Consider the following 12,889-nt stretch of genomic DNA (forward strand, 5'->3'; position numbering starts at 1 on the left):
TTTCGCACCTACCGCGCGAGGACAGCACTGACAGCGCCTCCAACCGCGGTGGCGTTTAGGCGTATCTCGGCGCGCGACGACGCGGCTCGCGGGTCGCGCATCAGCGCGAGGCAGCGGGGTCCGGTATTGTCAAGATGGAAGGCGCACGGAACTGACCGCACGGTGCCAGGACGCCAATATGGATTTCGCCGCGTGATTTCCGGCCCGCGAACGTAGATTCTCAGCCCGTTGTACCGCGCGGCGGTGGTGCTGCGAGGAGGAGAGGCGGACGTGACTCGGACTAGTGATCGCGCGCGCGGTGGTGACACCGGGGAGCCCGGGGTGATCCGCGGATGGTGTCGCGGCGCCGCGGGAGCGCGATCGTGCGGCGCGATCGAGCGCGGTAATGAGAGAGCTGTCACGAGGCAACGGTGCGAGTCCTCCACAATGGTGGACAACAGCTGCATTATAGAAGGGAACGTCAAGTTTCGCGACGGCAAGAAGGTAAGTGTCGATTTCCCGGTCCTTCCCTCCCTCCCTCTCCCCTTCGCGCTCCCTTTTTTTCCACCCCCTTTCCCTCGTTTGGCTCGCGCGAACGCGTCCCCCGCGTGAATTCGCCTATTATTCGCAACGTCCCCTCGACGCGCTGAGTTAGACGCATTGCAGGGTGGCGGTGGAGCGAGGGGGACGTTCAGAGGGTGGCTCTCCCTCCCCCTCTTGCCGAGCACGAATTCGGGAAACGTGCGCCGGACGCGCGATGCTTATCGACGAGTCACCTGTGTGCACACGATTCGCTTCGCGCACGATAAAAATTATGTAACGATTACGGGGGTGGCAAGGGGGCGGTTTGTTGTAGCGTGCGTATGTGCACTTGGGTTGACGCTACGCCGGCAGCTCGTTAACGTTCCCGAGCTTTGTTACGGCCCGCCTCGGAGGAGGCGAGTCCCGGGGCTGGTGGATTTAATTTTTGACTGCGAGACGCCGAAGATTAGCGTCGCATTTAATAACCCGCTCGATATTATAATTAATTTTCCTAGCATTGTATAGTCTTGAAAAATACATTATTATCTTATCGTTTAGTAAAATGTTTCGAGGATGAAATAAAAATGTCTTAAGAATGACACTAGTAATTCTTGGGTCATGTTGGAGTGTGCATTATCAGTGCAAATATATTTATCAACTGTTATCAAAAACTTCCATTCCGGTGGAGAGATTTTTCCTTCAACATGCATTTCATAAAGTACATTGAAAACTACATTTGTTCACTTTCAATATTTTATTCATAATCAATTTTCCAAATTAATTCTGAAAAAGATATTTTAATATAAACATTTAAATAAAAATGTTAATTAACTTTTGACATATTAATTTTTACTCGTTAATAAATTCTTAAATTTATCGTTGCAAGTAATGCTCAAACAATTATTATTATCTTTTTTTTTTTTTATTATTAACACTGCAACATTTTTTTGAGATATTTTATTTAGTGTGAAGTATATCTAAAGTGGCTTTTGAGAGACGGAATTACATTATTCAAGAATAGGCTAAAGGGAGTAGCTAATCCAAGTCTATAAAAAGCTATTTCTCGTTTGCTAATAAGAGGGTGGTGGAACAAGGTACTTGGGAAGATAGAAGCCTCGTTTACTTTGATCGTAAACTCAACACGAAAGCCACGTGAAAATGTTCACCGTGTAATTTCATACAATTTTTATCACAAGTCGTGCCTGATGAAAATTATAAAGCGCTAACTAATACATACAGATTGCAAATAAAAGACTTCCCGTGAAAATATTTGATATTGTAAATATAAAAAAGTATTATATTAAACATTAATAATTCTGCCGATATTTAATTTCTCAAATAAAAAATCTTGAACTATTTATTGCAGCTCCGGATACAATTTTATGCTTCAACGTTATTTATATTCAGAATAGAAAGAGAATTAATTTTATTAAAAAATATTACATATAAATTTGTTATTCTTTTATATTTGAACAGTATATAATATTTTCTGTTTTTCTTTGTTTTTTTGCAGTGGAAGTCAAGATGGTGCGTTATGCGGAAATTATCGCCAGTGGCAGGTAAAATCTCACCCTTATTTTTAAACGCATTTAGTAAGAATAGCCTTACAGTTTTATCGTTTGTTTACTCCAGAACGTGCTAATAATAATCTCAAATTAATGAAACTTCGATAAGATTCTGTTAATGGCATGTATATACTGATTTAGGTTTGCATCGTGGTTACATTACCCGTAGCGGGTAGAAAAAAAAAAGAACGGAAGGGAAGCAATAAGATAATAAACAGGAAGCATTATACACTCTTGAAGCGTTCCTACTTTTTGCTTTCACTATCATGTTGATACGAGCGGGTATCTCGCAATTTGCATAATAGACTCTTCTCTTATCTCCGCTGTGTTGCTGCTTGGCAAACTGCGGAATGCATTATACCTATTTTTACAAAATGTTCTTTGTTGTGATTTTACGGTTCGGAAAATTTTGTCGCGAGAAAATGTTTTTATTTAGGTTTCTGCAGTGTCCACGAAACGACATAGTTAATTAAATTTTTTGCTATCTAATTTTTAGATAATCTAAATTGCTGTAAACCTTTGGTGGAAATATATTAATTGATTTTGTTTTAATGCATCGCGATTTAATATTGCATACATTTGTATATAACGAAACGTATCACATTTTATAACAAATTTTGATTACGTATAATTAAACTGGTTAGTTAGCGGCCTCAATTTAATGGAGTTAAAATATTATTTGCATAATTGTCCGATCTCCATTTGTTTTGAAATTAATTGTAACAATTGAGTGACAGATCTCTGCATTCCATGTGCTACAAATTGGCGGAATTTGTCGTTGAAAAATTAATTAGTTCCATATCTCTCTCTCCCTTTAAAGGACCCTTCCTGCTTGTTACCGATACAAAGGACCCCCTTCCTTGAACCTTCCTAGGGTGACAGCTGGCACATCTGTTGCTGCCTAAAGCAACAAAAAAAAAAAAGACTTTCCAAGAACAGCTTTGCTCCTGGCAATAACTATTAATATATGATCTCTGTAACTTGAGGATATTTTCGAACTAAGAATTTGAACGCGTCATAAATTTATCTGAAACTTAACGAAGGGCACGCATATGACAAAAATTTATTTCGAGTCATTAATAAATGTAAATTTCTGTAAGTGGAAATGCATTTATTACAGCTTAATTGCTGAACTTATTTATATGTATTTATATGTGTTAAAGAAAAAATTAATAAATATTTTCTGTAATTTAATTAAAAAAAAAAAAAAAAAATAGACGAGTATTCAAAACATTGTTAAATTATATGTGAAATCAATAAATATTCTCTTCTTTTTTTTTTTTCTTTAACAGATTGTTTGCATTTGCAACTTTATGGGGACAGTAAAGATCGTTACAAACAAGGCCAGACAAAAGCATCTCTAAGCTTGCAGCATTTTTTGGGAGTGGAGAGTGGTTTTACACTCGACAAAGAATCCAATACGATTGCTATAATTTGTCAAGACGTGACAGTCGTTCTCGCATTTGATACACGGGAGCGATTGATACAGTGGCAAGTTAAGATCTCGAACAATTTAGGTGAAGGTAAGTTGTACACGATGTTTTGAGAGGAAAAGTAAGAGAAAGAAGAAAGCATTATTTTTCTAATACGATCGTAGTTTTATCATACATATTATGTATTATGCAAAATTCGTGATTTAATTAATTCGTATTTATAATTTTTTAATTATTCTCAACAGATCAGCAATTCTTGATACTTATCTCCTCGGTACCATCAAAGGCGAAATTTACAAATGGTCCGGCACACTTACACATTCAAGACCGTCGTTTCTGTATCACCATCGGCGTGCCTCCTCGGCTCGTCAGTATTTGGGAAATCGCGCATCTCAGACGATACGGCGTAGTCGAAGGCAGATTTTGTTTTGAAGGCGGTTCAAGATGCGGTCGAGGGGAAGGACTACACGTTTTAATAACCGATCAGGGAGACGACATAGTCAAAACGTTACAGTTGGCGGCTGAGGGAAAGCTTACTACAAAAAAACGATCGCCGCTTGGTAAAGAACAATTGTCGATACAGAATAGCCCAGGACGACGTCAATGTTCTCGCACTGAAACTAGAGCCAGTGATTTTTTCTCTTCGACTGTATATTCAACATATGAGGAACACTGCGACAGCTGTAAAAATGAAAGCTCACCATATTGGTCATCCACAGAGAGCAGGCAGCAAACAGAGATTGATGGCGATTACAGCTGTAGAGACACAGTGTCCATTTCGGAGTTACCTGATCAACAGCCTGGCAGTGAGTGGCGTAGCTGTTCGCTTACTCGTCAGGGTGCAACAGGTCTTGAGAGGTGCGCGAGTTGTATCAGTAAACTCGGCACTGTTTCGAAATCATCAACCTTGATTACCACGACCACTATGAGCGGCATAAGCAGTCCTGCTGCAAGCACGTTGAACAATTTAGGATCTCATTTGCAGCCTCGTACCTTCGATCGACTCTCTTTGTCTTCGTATAGCAGTAGCAGTCATGAGAGCGATTATTCCAGCTCGCAGCAAATTGAATGTCAGTGTGCACAGTCAAAAACCGCCCAGTCTCAGGCGGCACAGACGACGGCTCGTCAAATGTCACCGAGCCCGAGCACATTGCCGCCGAGACCGCCGAAACCGTCCCAACCGCCGTCACTGCCAACAACCAGCCAGTCCGTCACTGCCAAAAAGCCTAAAAAACCGCCGATGCCATTGCCTGCTGAACAGCAAATTTGCGTACACTCTCGGAAACCTCAACAAACTCAGCAGGCTCAACAACAATCCCAGCAATCTGCAGCTCGCGGTGCTGCAGGACCTTACGAAAACTACGACATTCCTAAAACAATTCTTGGGCATCACATGTTATTGGAACAAGGTCCACAAGGGCCAGAACAGTATTACGATACACCGAGGAAAATAAAGGAATGTCTCACACTGCCGAAAACTTACCCTAATTACGACACACCTCAGGTGCCACAAGCTGTGGTCCTACAAGGATGTGGATGTCCTTCGAAACTTACAGCACAGTCACCTAGATCTTCGGGATGCCCGTGTCACAATGTTATGAGCTGGGCTGGCTTTGTCTTACCCTACTGCCGACGGGGTGCAGGAATCGAGCCTACCGGCGTCACAGTTCATCCTGTGAAACTCTCAGGTGAAGGCAAGATGCCGGTAGTAAACGCTAGTGGAGAAGTTGCCATTTATCCATCGGCCAAAATGGTAAATAAAAGTGAATCCGTTGACGAGAAAACTGCAGAGAATTGCGGTTGTGCCGTTGGAAATAAATCGAACAATTACGAAAACATCGAACCGGTAATAGATACGCAGCCGGAAGCAAAGCAAGCGAATTATGTGAACATCGATTTTACGCAATCATTGGAGCATTACGAGAACAGTAAAGATGTTTTAACGAAAAGTAGTATTTCGCAGGAAGAAATTGAGAAATTCGCGGATCAATTGAAAGAACCGGCGTCACTCGAAGCGTCGAGCGATAATACTTCAAAAGTTTGCGAGAAATGTGGTCACGCGAAGGAAAAAGAAAATGATTATTTGGTCATGGATCCGGATAAACAAACTCCGAAAAAGTCGTTTCCTGCATACTTACCGATGCAACCGGTTCACAACGCTTGTTCGAAGGAAATCTTGTCCAGGCTTTGCAGTGGTATCAAAAGTTCCAGCAATCCGACATTATCTGGATCTACGTTACTCGAGATGAATAAGAAACGTTCTGATTCAGAATATCGTGTTCCAGGATCGGCCATGTTATCCAGTCCGTATCTCAGGCGTCGTTATCTGGATATGGGTAATATTTCAGAGCCCAGCAGTAGTATAGGTATACTTCTCAGGAAACGGTCTTATTCGGCGGAATCTGCGCATTATTTGGACGACGAAAGTCACACTTTTCCGTCCACGCTTACTATTCATAAGTGCTCGAGCGAGGCAGATAAGAACTCATTGATAACTAGTGAGCCTCGTAAATCGTGCGTCAACTCCGAAAGTAAAATCAACAGTAGTAATCATGAGAGCGGGCAAACATTGACGGTCGCGTCTCAGCCGTCATTTATTAAGATCCGACGTTCGTCATCCGTGCCATCAAAGACCGGGCACAATAGAGATTCCTCAAGTAGCAACGATTCCGGCGTTTCCACCGGCTCTTTAAGTCACCGAACGGCTGAATTCGTGGAGTTTGAGTTATCGTTGGCGGCACCCGCCGCCTCGACAGTGAAACAAAATATATTATCGATTTGCCGCAAAAGCCCACCGCCCACATGTTATCACAGCAGCTTGCCGAGGAAGTCCAAATCCAGCGATCCTCTTCGTGAAATTTCCTTTCAGTTTCAAAAAATCAAAATACCAACGAAGTCATCATCCGCGGAGGCCGATATACCCACGTGTTTACCGAAAACCACGAAGGGCTTCAACAGTCCTGGCGAAGTTTCCAATGCACCTTATATCGATTCACGAAGTACCAGCAGCGGCACTTCTGACATGTCAGATTACATTGAAACTTTGTCGTTGTCCTCACACTCTTCGTCCGATACGCCTGACAGTCTGAGGTAAGTCTTAGGCAGCCGCAACTTTTACCGGAAAGTTTTATCTTTCCTCTAACTTTTTAATTTATATAGCAAATATGAAGCTGAGTGGAATGTATTATTTCGCTTAAATGTTTTATTTTTGTTCTTTAGAATCTTTAGATGATTTTGGAAATGCAGAGGATTAATATTTTCAGATTCTCTCTGTGTAATATGTTAAAAACAAATTTATAAATTTAATACGGATCGGGTTTATGTAAACCATAAAAAAATAATTAATTATTAAAAATAAATTTTTTTGTTAATTATGCATATTAATTAATACAGGTTAGGAGGCAGAACGGTAGCAACGACTCTTCGACCTCGCAGTGGAAAGGAATACTATAAGATTGATCGAAGTATCTTAGTAGAGCAAGGACGGATTCTCACAACGGCGTCTGCTAATTATGCGAATATCACTCCAGTGTTAGAAAAAAGCGAGTCACCATCACCTGGTTACATGAGCAGTTCACCTTTTGAGCAACCACAACCTACTCGTGAACACTTTCTATTCCCCGAAGTAAGTACATTATTTCTGTAATTCTTTTAATCCGTACTAATTATATCATAATTTTTTTAGGAAGCTTAAATGTAATAATATTGTTTGGGAAAAACGGTTAAAAATGTGAAGTTCCTAGGAATTCCAAACAAATTGAATAAAGGTATTCACGATAGAAATTATAATTGGGGCATTGTGACTATTTACACTATACGCGAATATCTGGGGCTACAAGCACAGTTAAGTATCTATCATTCGACACATACCAATATATACGTAGCATAGTATGCCAAATAATCAAAAATTTATAATTTTTAAAAATACGAAAGCGCTCTTTAACTAAATTTCGATGTTCGTTTTAATAATGTTTTTGTAAAGTCTTCCTCTAAAGAGCACAATCATAATCTAATATAAAAAAATAAAAAAAGGACATTATTCTACAAAAAATCTAGATACTAGCGTATAGTCGAAATAACGTCAGTAATCAAACACTTCCTACAACGACTCAAACAATTTCTAAAATATGCTCAATAAGAAACTAATAGTTTGTATAGTAAGAATCCTGCCCTAGAGTAAAATGCATCTTATACTTTATATGAGTATATCGTTTTTTAAATACTTTATTATTTTGTATGAGTATACTTCTACATAGAGACTATTGTACAGCCATTCTTGAAAAAATTGAACGAGATAAATAACTCTTAGAATTTCAAATCAGAATTCTTAAAATTTTATAAAACGAAAAATTAAGAGATCACATTAAATCGTATCTCTTTTTTATTTCACAATTTGAAAATGTTTAATGCTAGTTCAAATATGTTTCTAAATTTCACAAATTAAAATTATAATATATAATAATGTTTTAAGAATTCATGTTTGAAAAATATTATTAGAGACCGTTTCTTTATACTAATTAAAAAAAAAAAAAAAATATCTATCCATATTCTGTACAACTAAAAAGATGCACTGAATGTAGTCAGTTGCATAGCATTCACAGGGTTTTCATACTTACAAGTTACTTTTTAAAGGTTAAGATAAAGTGTTACAGCCTTTAATGGTCTTCTTTCTAATGGGACACATTTGCGGTATGGTGTGTAAATACCATAGCATTTGGGCAATCAAAGACGGCACTATACATAGATTATAAACAAATATTTCTCGATAAGATTTACGAAACACATAAAGATTACGTTATTTAAAATTTTTTATGGCCACCAATATTTTAAACTTTTATTTAACATGATTTTATCTTTCACAATTATTTTATTAAATTATTTTGATAATATAAGGTGGAATAACTTAATGTAAATATGAATTTTCTCATTCGATTTATTCAGTTATTTTATTTATTATTGCATTGTACTTAGTAACTCATATACTTATATGTTTAATTGTGATTAGTGTATGTTATATACACATATCTATAAAGCATTTACCAAAAATATTTATTTCTATTTTAACGGTGCATATTCTATTTAATATATTAGAAACAGATAGATAAACTGTGTAATTAAGTAATATATTTACAACGATTATTTTACTTCTAAAGCTATGGTACTCTATTTCTAATAATTTTTTTATATACATATAAATATGTATACACGAGCACACATATTTTGTGCTTTTTCTATTCTCATTTTTTTTAGGATTTATAAATCCGTTTACATGAGAGGAGATTACAAATTTATGAGAAGGAATATAATTCATATAATATTGCACATACCGTAAATATATCATGCTGAGGAAGTTAGCATAATAGTGATATAAAACGCAATAATGAAACCCTAGAGTTATACATTTATAAGGCCGATATAATTAATGCACAGAATTCTGTTTTATATCCATTAAATATTATTATATTATCTGACAAGTAAATCAAATTAATATTTATGATCAAAATCGTGGATGTTGCCATCATCAACCAATGCCGATTTGTAAGCATTGAACTTGCGGGACAATACATATTGTTAGATGTGTTATAGATTGCAACAGCGTTATAACTTTATACCATAAGTACATATAAAATGGTGTATTTCAATATCTTTAAAAAAAAATACAAGTTTTAACTCTTATATTTTTAAGATATTAAATACTTATCGAGAACCTTATGGTATAACGTAAAGCTGTCTCGCTGCTTGCACTCTTATCACATCTTGTTATATCATTCCTTAACTAACGTATGGAATTGTTTTTCCATTGGGCCAAATCACAACATTGTTTTATACACGAGAGAATATTTTTTACTCTTGAAACTTTATCCGCTTGTGTTCTATATACAATACAGTTATAATCTTAAATCCGCGTAAAATCTATTGCAGTATGCATTAATTTAGATTGAAGACATATAGTGTTCTTTCACACTGCGGAAAGATATGTGCAACTGATTTTATATAAATTATAAAAGTATTAAAGAGTAGTATTATTACAAGACTGAGCAAATAGTTGGTGTAATGAACGGTAGGAAGTATCTACTGCGCTAGAATGTATAATTTACATGTACAGGCTTATGCGCGATTGGAAAATTATTTTATTTGTCAAACTTTCGGTTTTTCTGTTTACTGAGCAATTTACTCTCCCTTAAAAAATTCTGTCATTAACGAAAACGAGGAAATAGTTTTTTTTTTCTTTCGTTTAAAATACATAGAGACATTATACAATAGTTAACTGCATCAAATATATAGTAGAAGCCTTACTAAAGTACCATATAACAACAATTTGTAGAAAGTGATATTAAAACACATTAAATTATGAGAAAATTTGCGTATACTGATTAGATTGTATTTCACGCAGCTATAACAGTACACAAAAAAATTGAATTTATATTCCTCTTTATCTGGATTTTGCGGCTCCAGGAAATTCATAAATTGTAATATCTTCAAAAAAAAATTTATTCATAAGATGAAGAGCCGTCATTATATATCATAATCTGTATGTATACGTTCGTGAGTGCGCGCACAAATACGCGTAACAAATACGAAATTGCATGTAAAATTTTTTTAAGTATGTCAAATTTATTGTAAAAGTGATTGTCTATTTTTCTTACTTGTTAATTTTCTATAGATTTTTTTTTATAACAATGCATTAGTGCATTATTAATACGTATATCTATTTAGAAAATTAAGTCAAATTTATATTATTTTCAATTAATGATCAATTAGCCTAAATATTTTTCTTAAGTATCATGTGTGAAATTAAGAAATTACTCGTATAAACACGTGCTAGTCAGGAATCAAGTACTGTATTGTAGTCATTATATATTTTTACTGCAAAGAAATTGTATATTATACACAGCTAAAATTAAGCACATGTCTACTGAGTTATTTAATTCATGAAATTATGTCTAGATTCGAAAAAGTTAAATTTATGATTTATAAAAATTGAGGAAATGAGTATTATATTTTATAAATTTTATTCATAACGGGTATTAATATAATAAGATTATTCGTTTCACGTTTAAAATCATTGTCTTATCAAACTTCATACTTTTATTTAAGATAAATATGTTATAAAATTACTCTAAAGTACATGTGCTGACTTTTAAGCTAAAAAAATCATATCTAAGGATTTACTAATGATACATATTGATTAATTATATATAAATATATATAAAATTAAGCAGTATATATATAAGTTTCAAAGGGTATTACCAATGCTCTATTTATTCAATCGATGTACATAGTTTTGGTGTAGCGTTAGCATACTAAATCTTTTATTTTGTGATTCAAGGTACTAGACATCGTAAAAGCGAATTTCAATTGTATATACGATGTATCACGACGAAATACGCTCAAAATGTCTTCAAACAATTTTATAAATTATTGAGATAAAAGCGATTTCGTTACTCTGTGACTACATTTTATAATATATTGAAACAAGTACTTAATCCGACTTAAGGATATACATTTTCGGAATTATATATCTGCGATAAACAAGACTTAATATATTTTAAATTTTATTATTTTTAGTTAATGTCTCTCACATCTCGTCATTATTCTTGTTATAACATATAAATATCAGAAATTAAGACTGGCTGCTTTTTATTGGATGTGAAAAAAAAATAACTGTTTTAATAATATACAGTTAAAAAAAATAACATTCTACATTTAATCGCCAATATTTTCATAACTGATAATAATTATTAATTACTTTAAATAATCCCGTTTGATGTACAGCAATGCGTATTTATAATTAAAGAAGAGAAGTCTATTGAGCAATAGAACTATGTGATCACGTATGATCGAAAAAGCGAGCAAAATCTTTTTTTTTTTTCTTGTACAATCTGTTCTACAATAAAATTTTCTTCACGTTGTTATAAATAATAAAAGGGGGTATCAACAATTATCAGTGCTATTATACTGAACGCCAGTTTTATAACAAAGAAAAAAAAAGAAAAGAAATCAAAAAGATATTTAGAGAAATTTTACATAAAGTAATAAAGAATCGTCCATCAAAAACTAATTTTACCCTCTTTACATGGTACTGAATCTCAAAAAGGTGTATACTAATGGCAACGTTTAACATGATTTGTAAATGCATGAACATTTGAGCTTTATTCTGTGAAGGTGAAGAAAACGAAGAGCATGCTTCGGTACATTGATAGGAAGAACGGTTATGTTATATATGAATAATTTAGAAAATTTTAAAATAAATTATTAATTGCTATTTGTATACACTTTTAACTTTATCTTACATAGAGAAAGTTCCATAGCATAATAAAAGTAGAACAGACACTGTATTCTAAAGTACTCTTTCAGATGACTGGTGAGACTTTAACTCTGTTATCGAAAGGGATTGAAAAGTATATAAAAGCCTTCTTATTTTCTGAAATTAATATAATGAAATTGTGTGTGTATCACTAGGCCCATCCCCGCCAGATCGTAAAAAGAATAATAATCTATAAGTAACGATGACTAAACGGAGCTTATATATTAAATCGTCGGACGCATTTCACGAAGAGAGTTATTTACTTCGAACTTTTGTAATCACGATAAGAAAAGATAGGCGAGAAGATCAAACAAATGGTAAGAAATTATTATAGTGCGCCGTAAATAAATTTAAAAACTCATACACAGTTTGTAGTAGTTGAAGTCGATTGATTTATTAAGAAAGTAGAAGAAATAAAGTACGTAAAAAAACAATCTTGCCCTTGTCATTTACGTAATTTAATAGGCGTATCCCAGAAAATTAAATTAATTTTTATATTACGTAATTAAATTTTTTTTCGTAATTTAAAAGTAAAATATAACAGTGCTAATTTGCATTTATTAGTTTATTGGTTTATTATTTAAATTAATTAAATCACAAGGAGCAAAACGTACCATGGTTAATCTTTCAGAAGTGTCTTACGTACGCGATTACTATAAAACCAATATGTTATAAAAAAGTATATTAACAAATTAAATAAATAACATTTAATCTTCAATTATAATTAAAGAAAAACGGCGATTTAATCACGGGCTCATGTAAGTGGACGAGAAGTTGAAAATAAACATAGTGACATAACCATCAATCCTGTGGTTTCGCGGTGCCGAATCGTCCGAAAAAGTATCACAAAGTATCAAGAAGTATTAGAATGGTAGAAGGAGTAAGTTGGTGGCACGGTGGCACGGCGAGAGCCCGGTTTGCCGCGAATTTTTTAGCAGCCATCATGAATTAGCGGGACCGAGACTCGCTTCTGATTGGTCCGTATAGACCAATAAAAAAATTTATGTTAAAAAATATAAATTTTTTCATTGGTCTATACGGACCAATCAGAAGCGAGTTTCGGTCCCGCCAATTCATGATGG

General features: G+C 35.1%; 1 protein-coding gene across 2 annotated transcripts in view; it reads left to right on the forward strand.

The window, feature by feature from the left end:
- Nucleotides 1-12,241, forward strand: part of LOC139103559 (serine-rich adhesin for platelets) — a 32,672-nt gene extending 20,431 nt beyond the window's left edge. Inside the window, exons 1-6 of one of the 2 annotated variants that reach the window (XM_070658377.1) lie at nt 135-483; nt 2,015-2,060; nt 3,359-3,589; nt 3,745-6,589; nt 6,893-7,124; nt 7,185-12,241. In XM_070658377.1, coding sequence (XP_070514478.1) covers nt 427-483; nt 2,015-2,060; nt 3,359-3,589; nt 3,745-6,589; nt 6,893-7,124; nt 7,185-7,193 — 3,420 coding nt within the window. In that variant the 5' untranslated portion in view covers nt 135-426 and the 3' untranslated portion in view covers nt 7,194-12,241. Of the gene's footprint in view, nt 1-134; nt 484-2,014; nt 2,061-3,358; nt 3,590-3,744; nt 6,590-6,892; nt 7,125-7,184 lie in introns of those variants that run through there. The other variant, XM_070658378.1, reaches the window with a different exon arrangement.
- The last annotated feature ends 648 nt before the right edge of the window (nt 12,242-12,889 follow it).

This window comes from Cardiocondyla obscurior, linkage group LG06 (genome assembly GCF_019399895.1).
Source record: "Cardiocondyla obscurior isolate alpha-2009 linkage group LG06, Cobs3.1, whole genome shotgun sequence".
NCBI lineage: Eukaryota > Metazoa > Arthropoda > Insecta > Hymenoptera > Formicidae > Cardiocondyla > Cardiocondyla obscurior.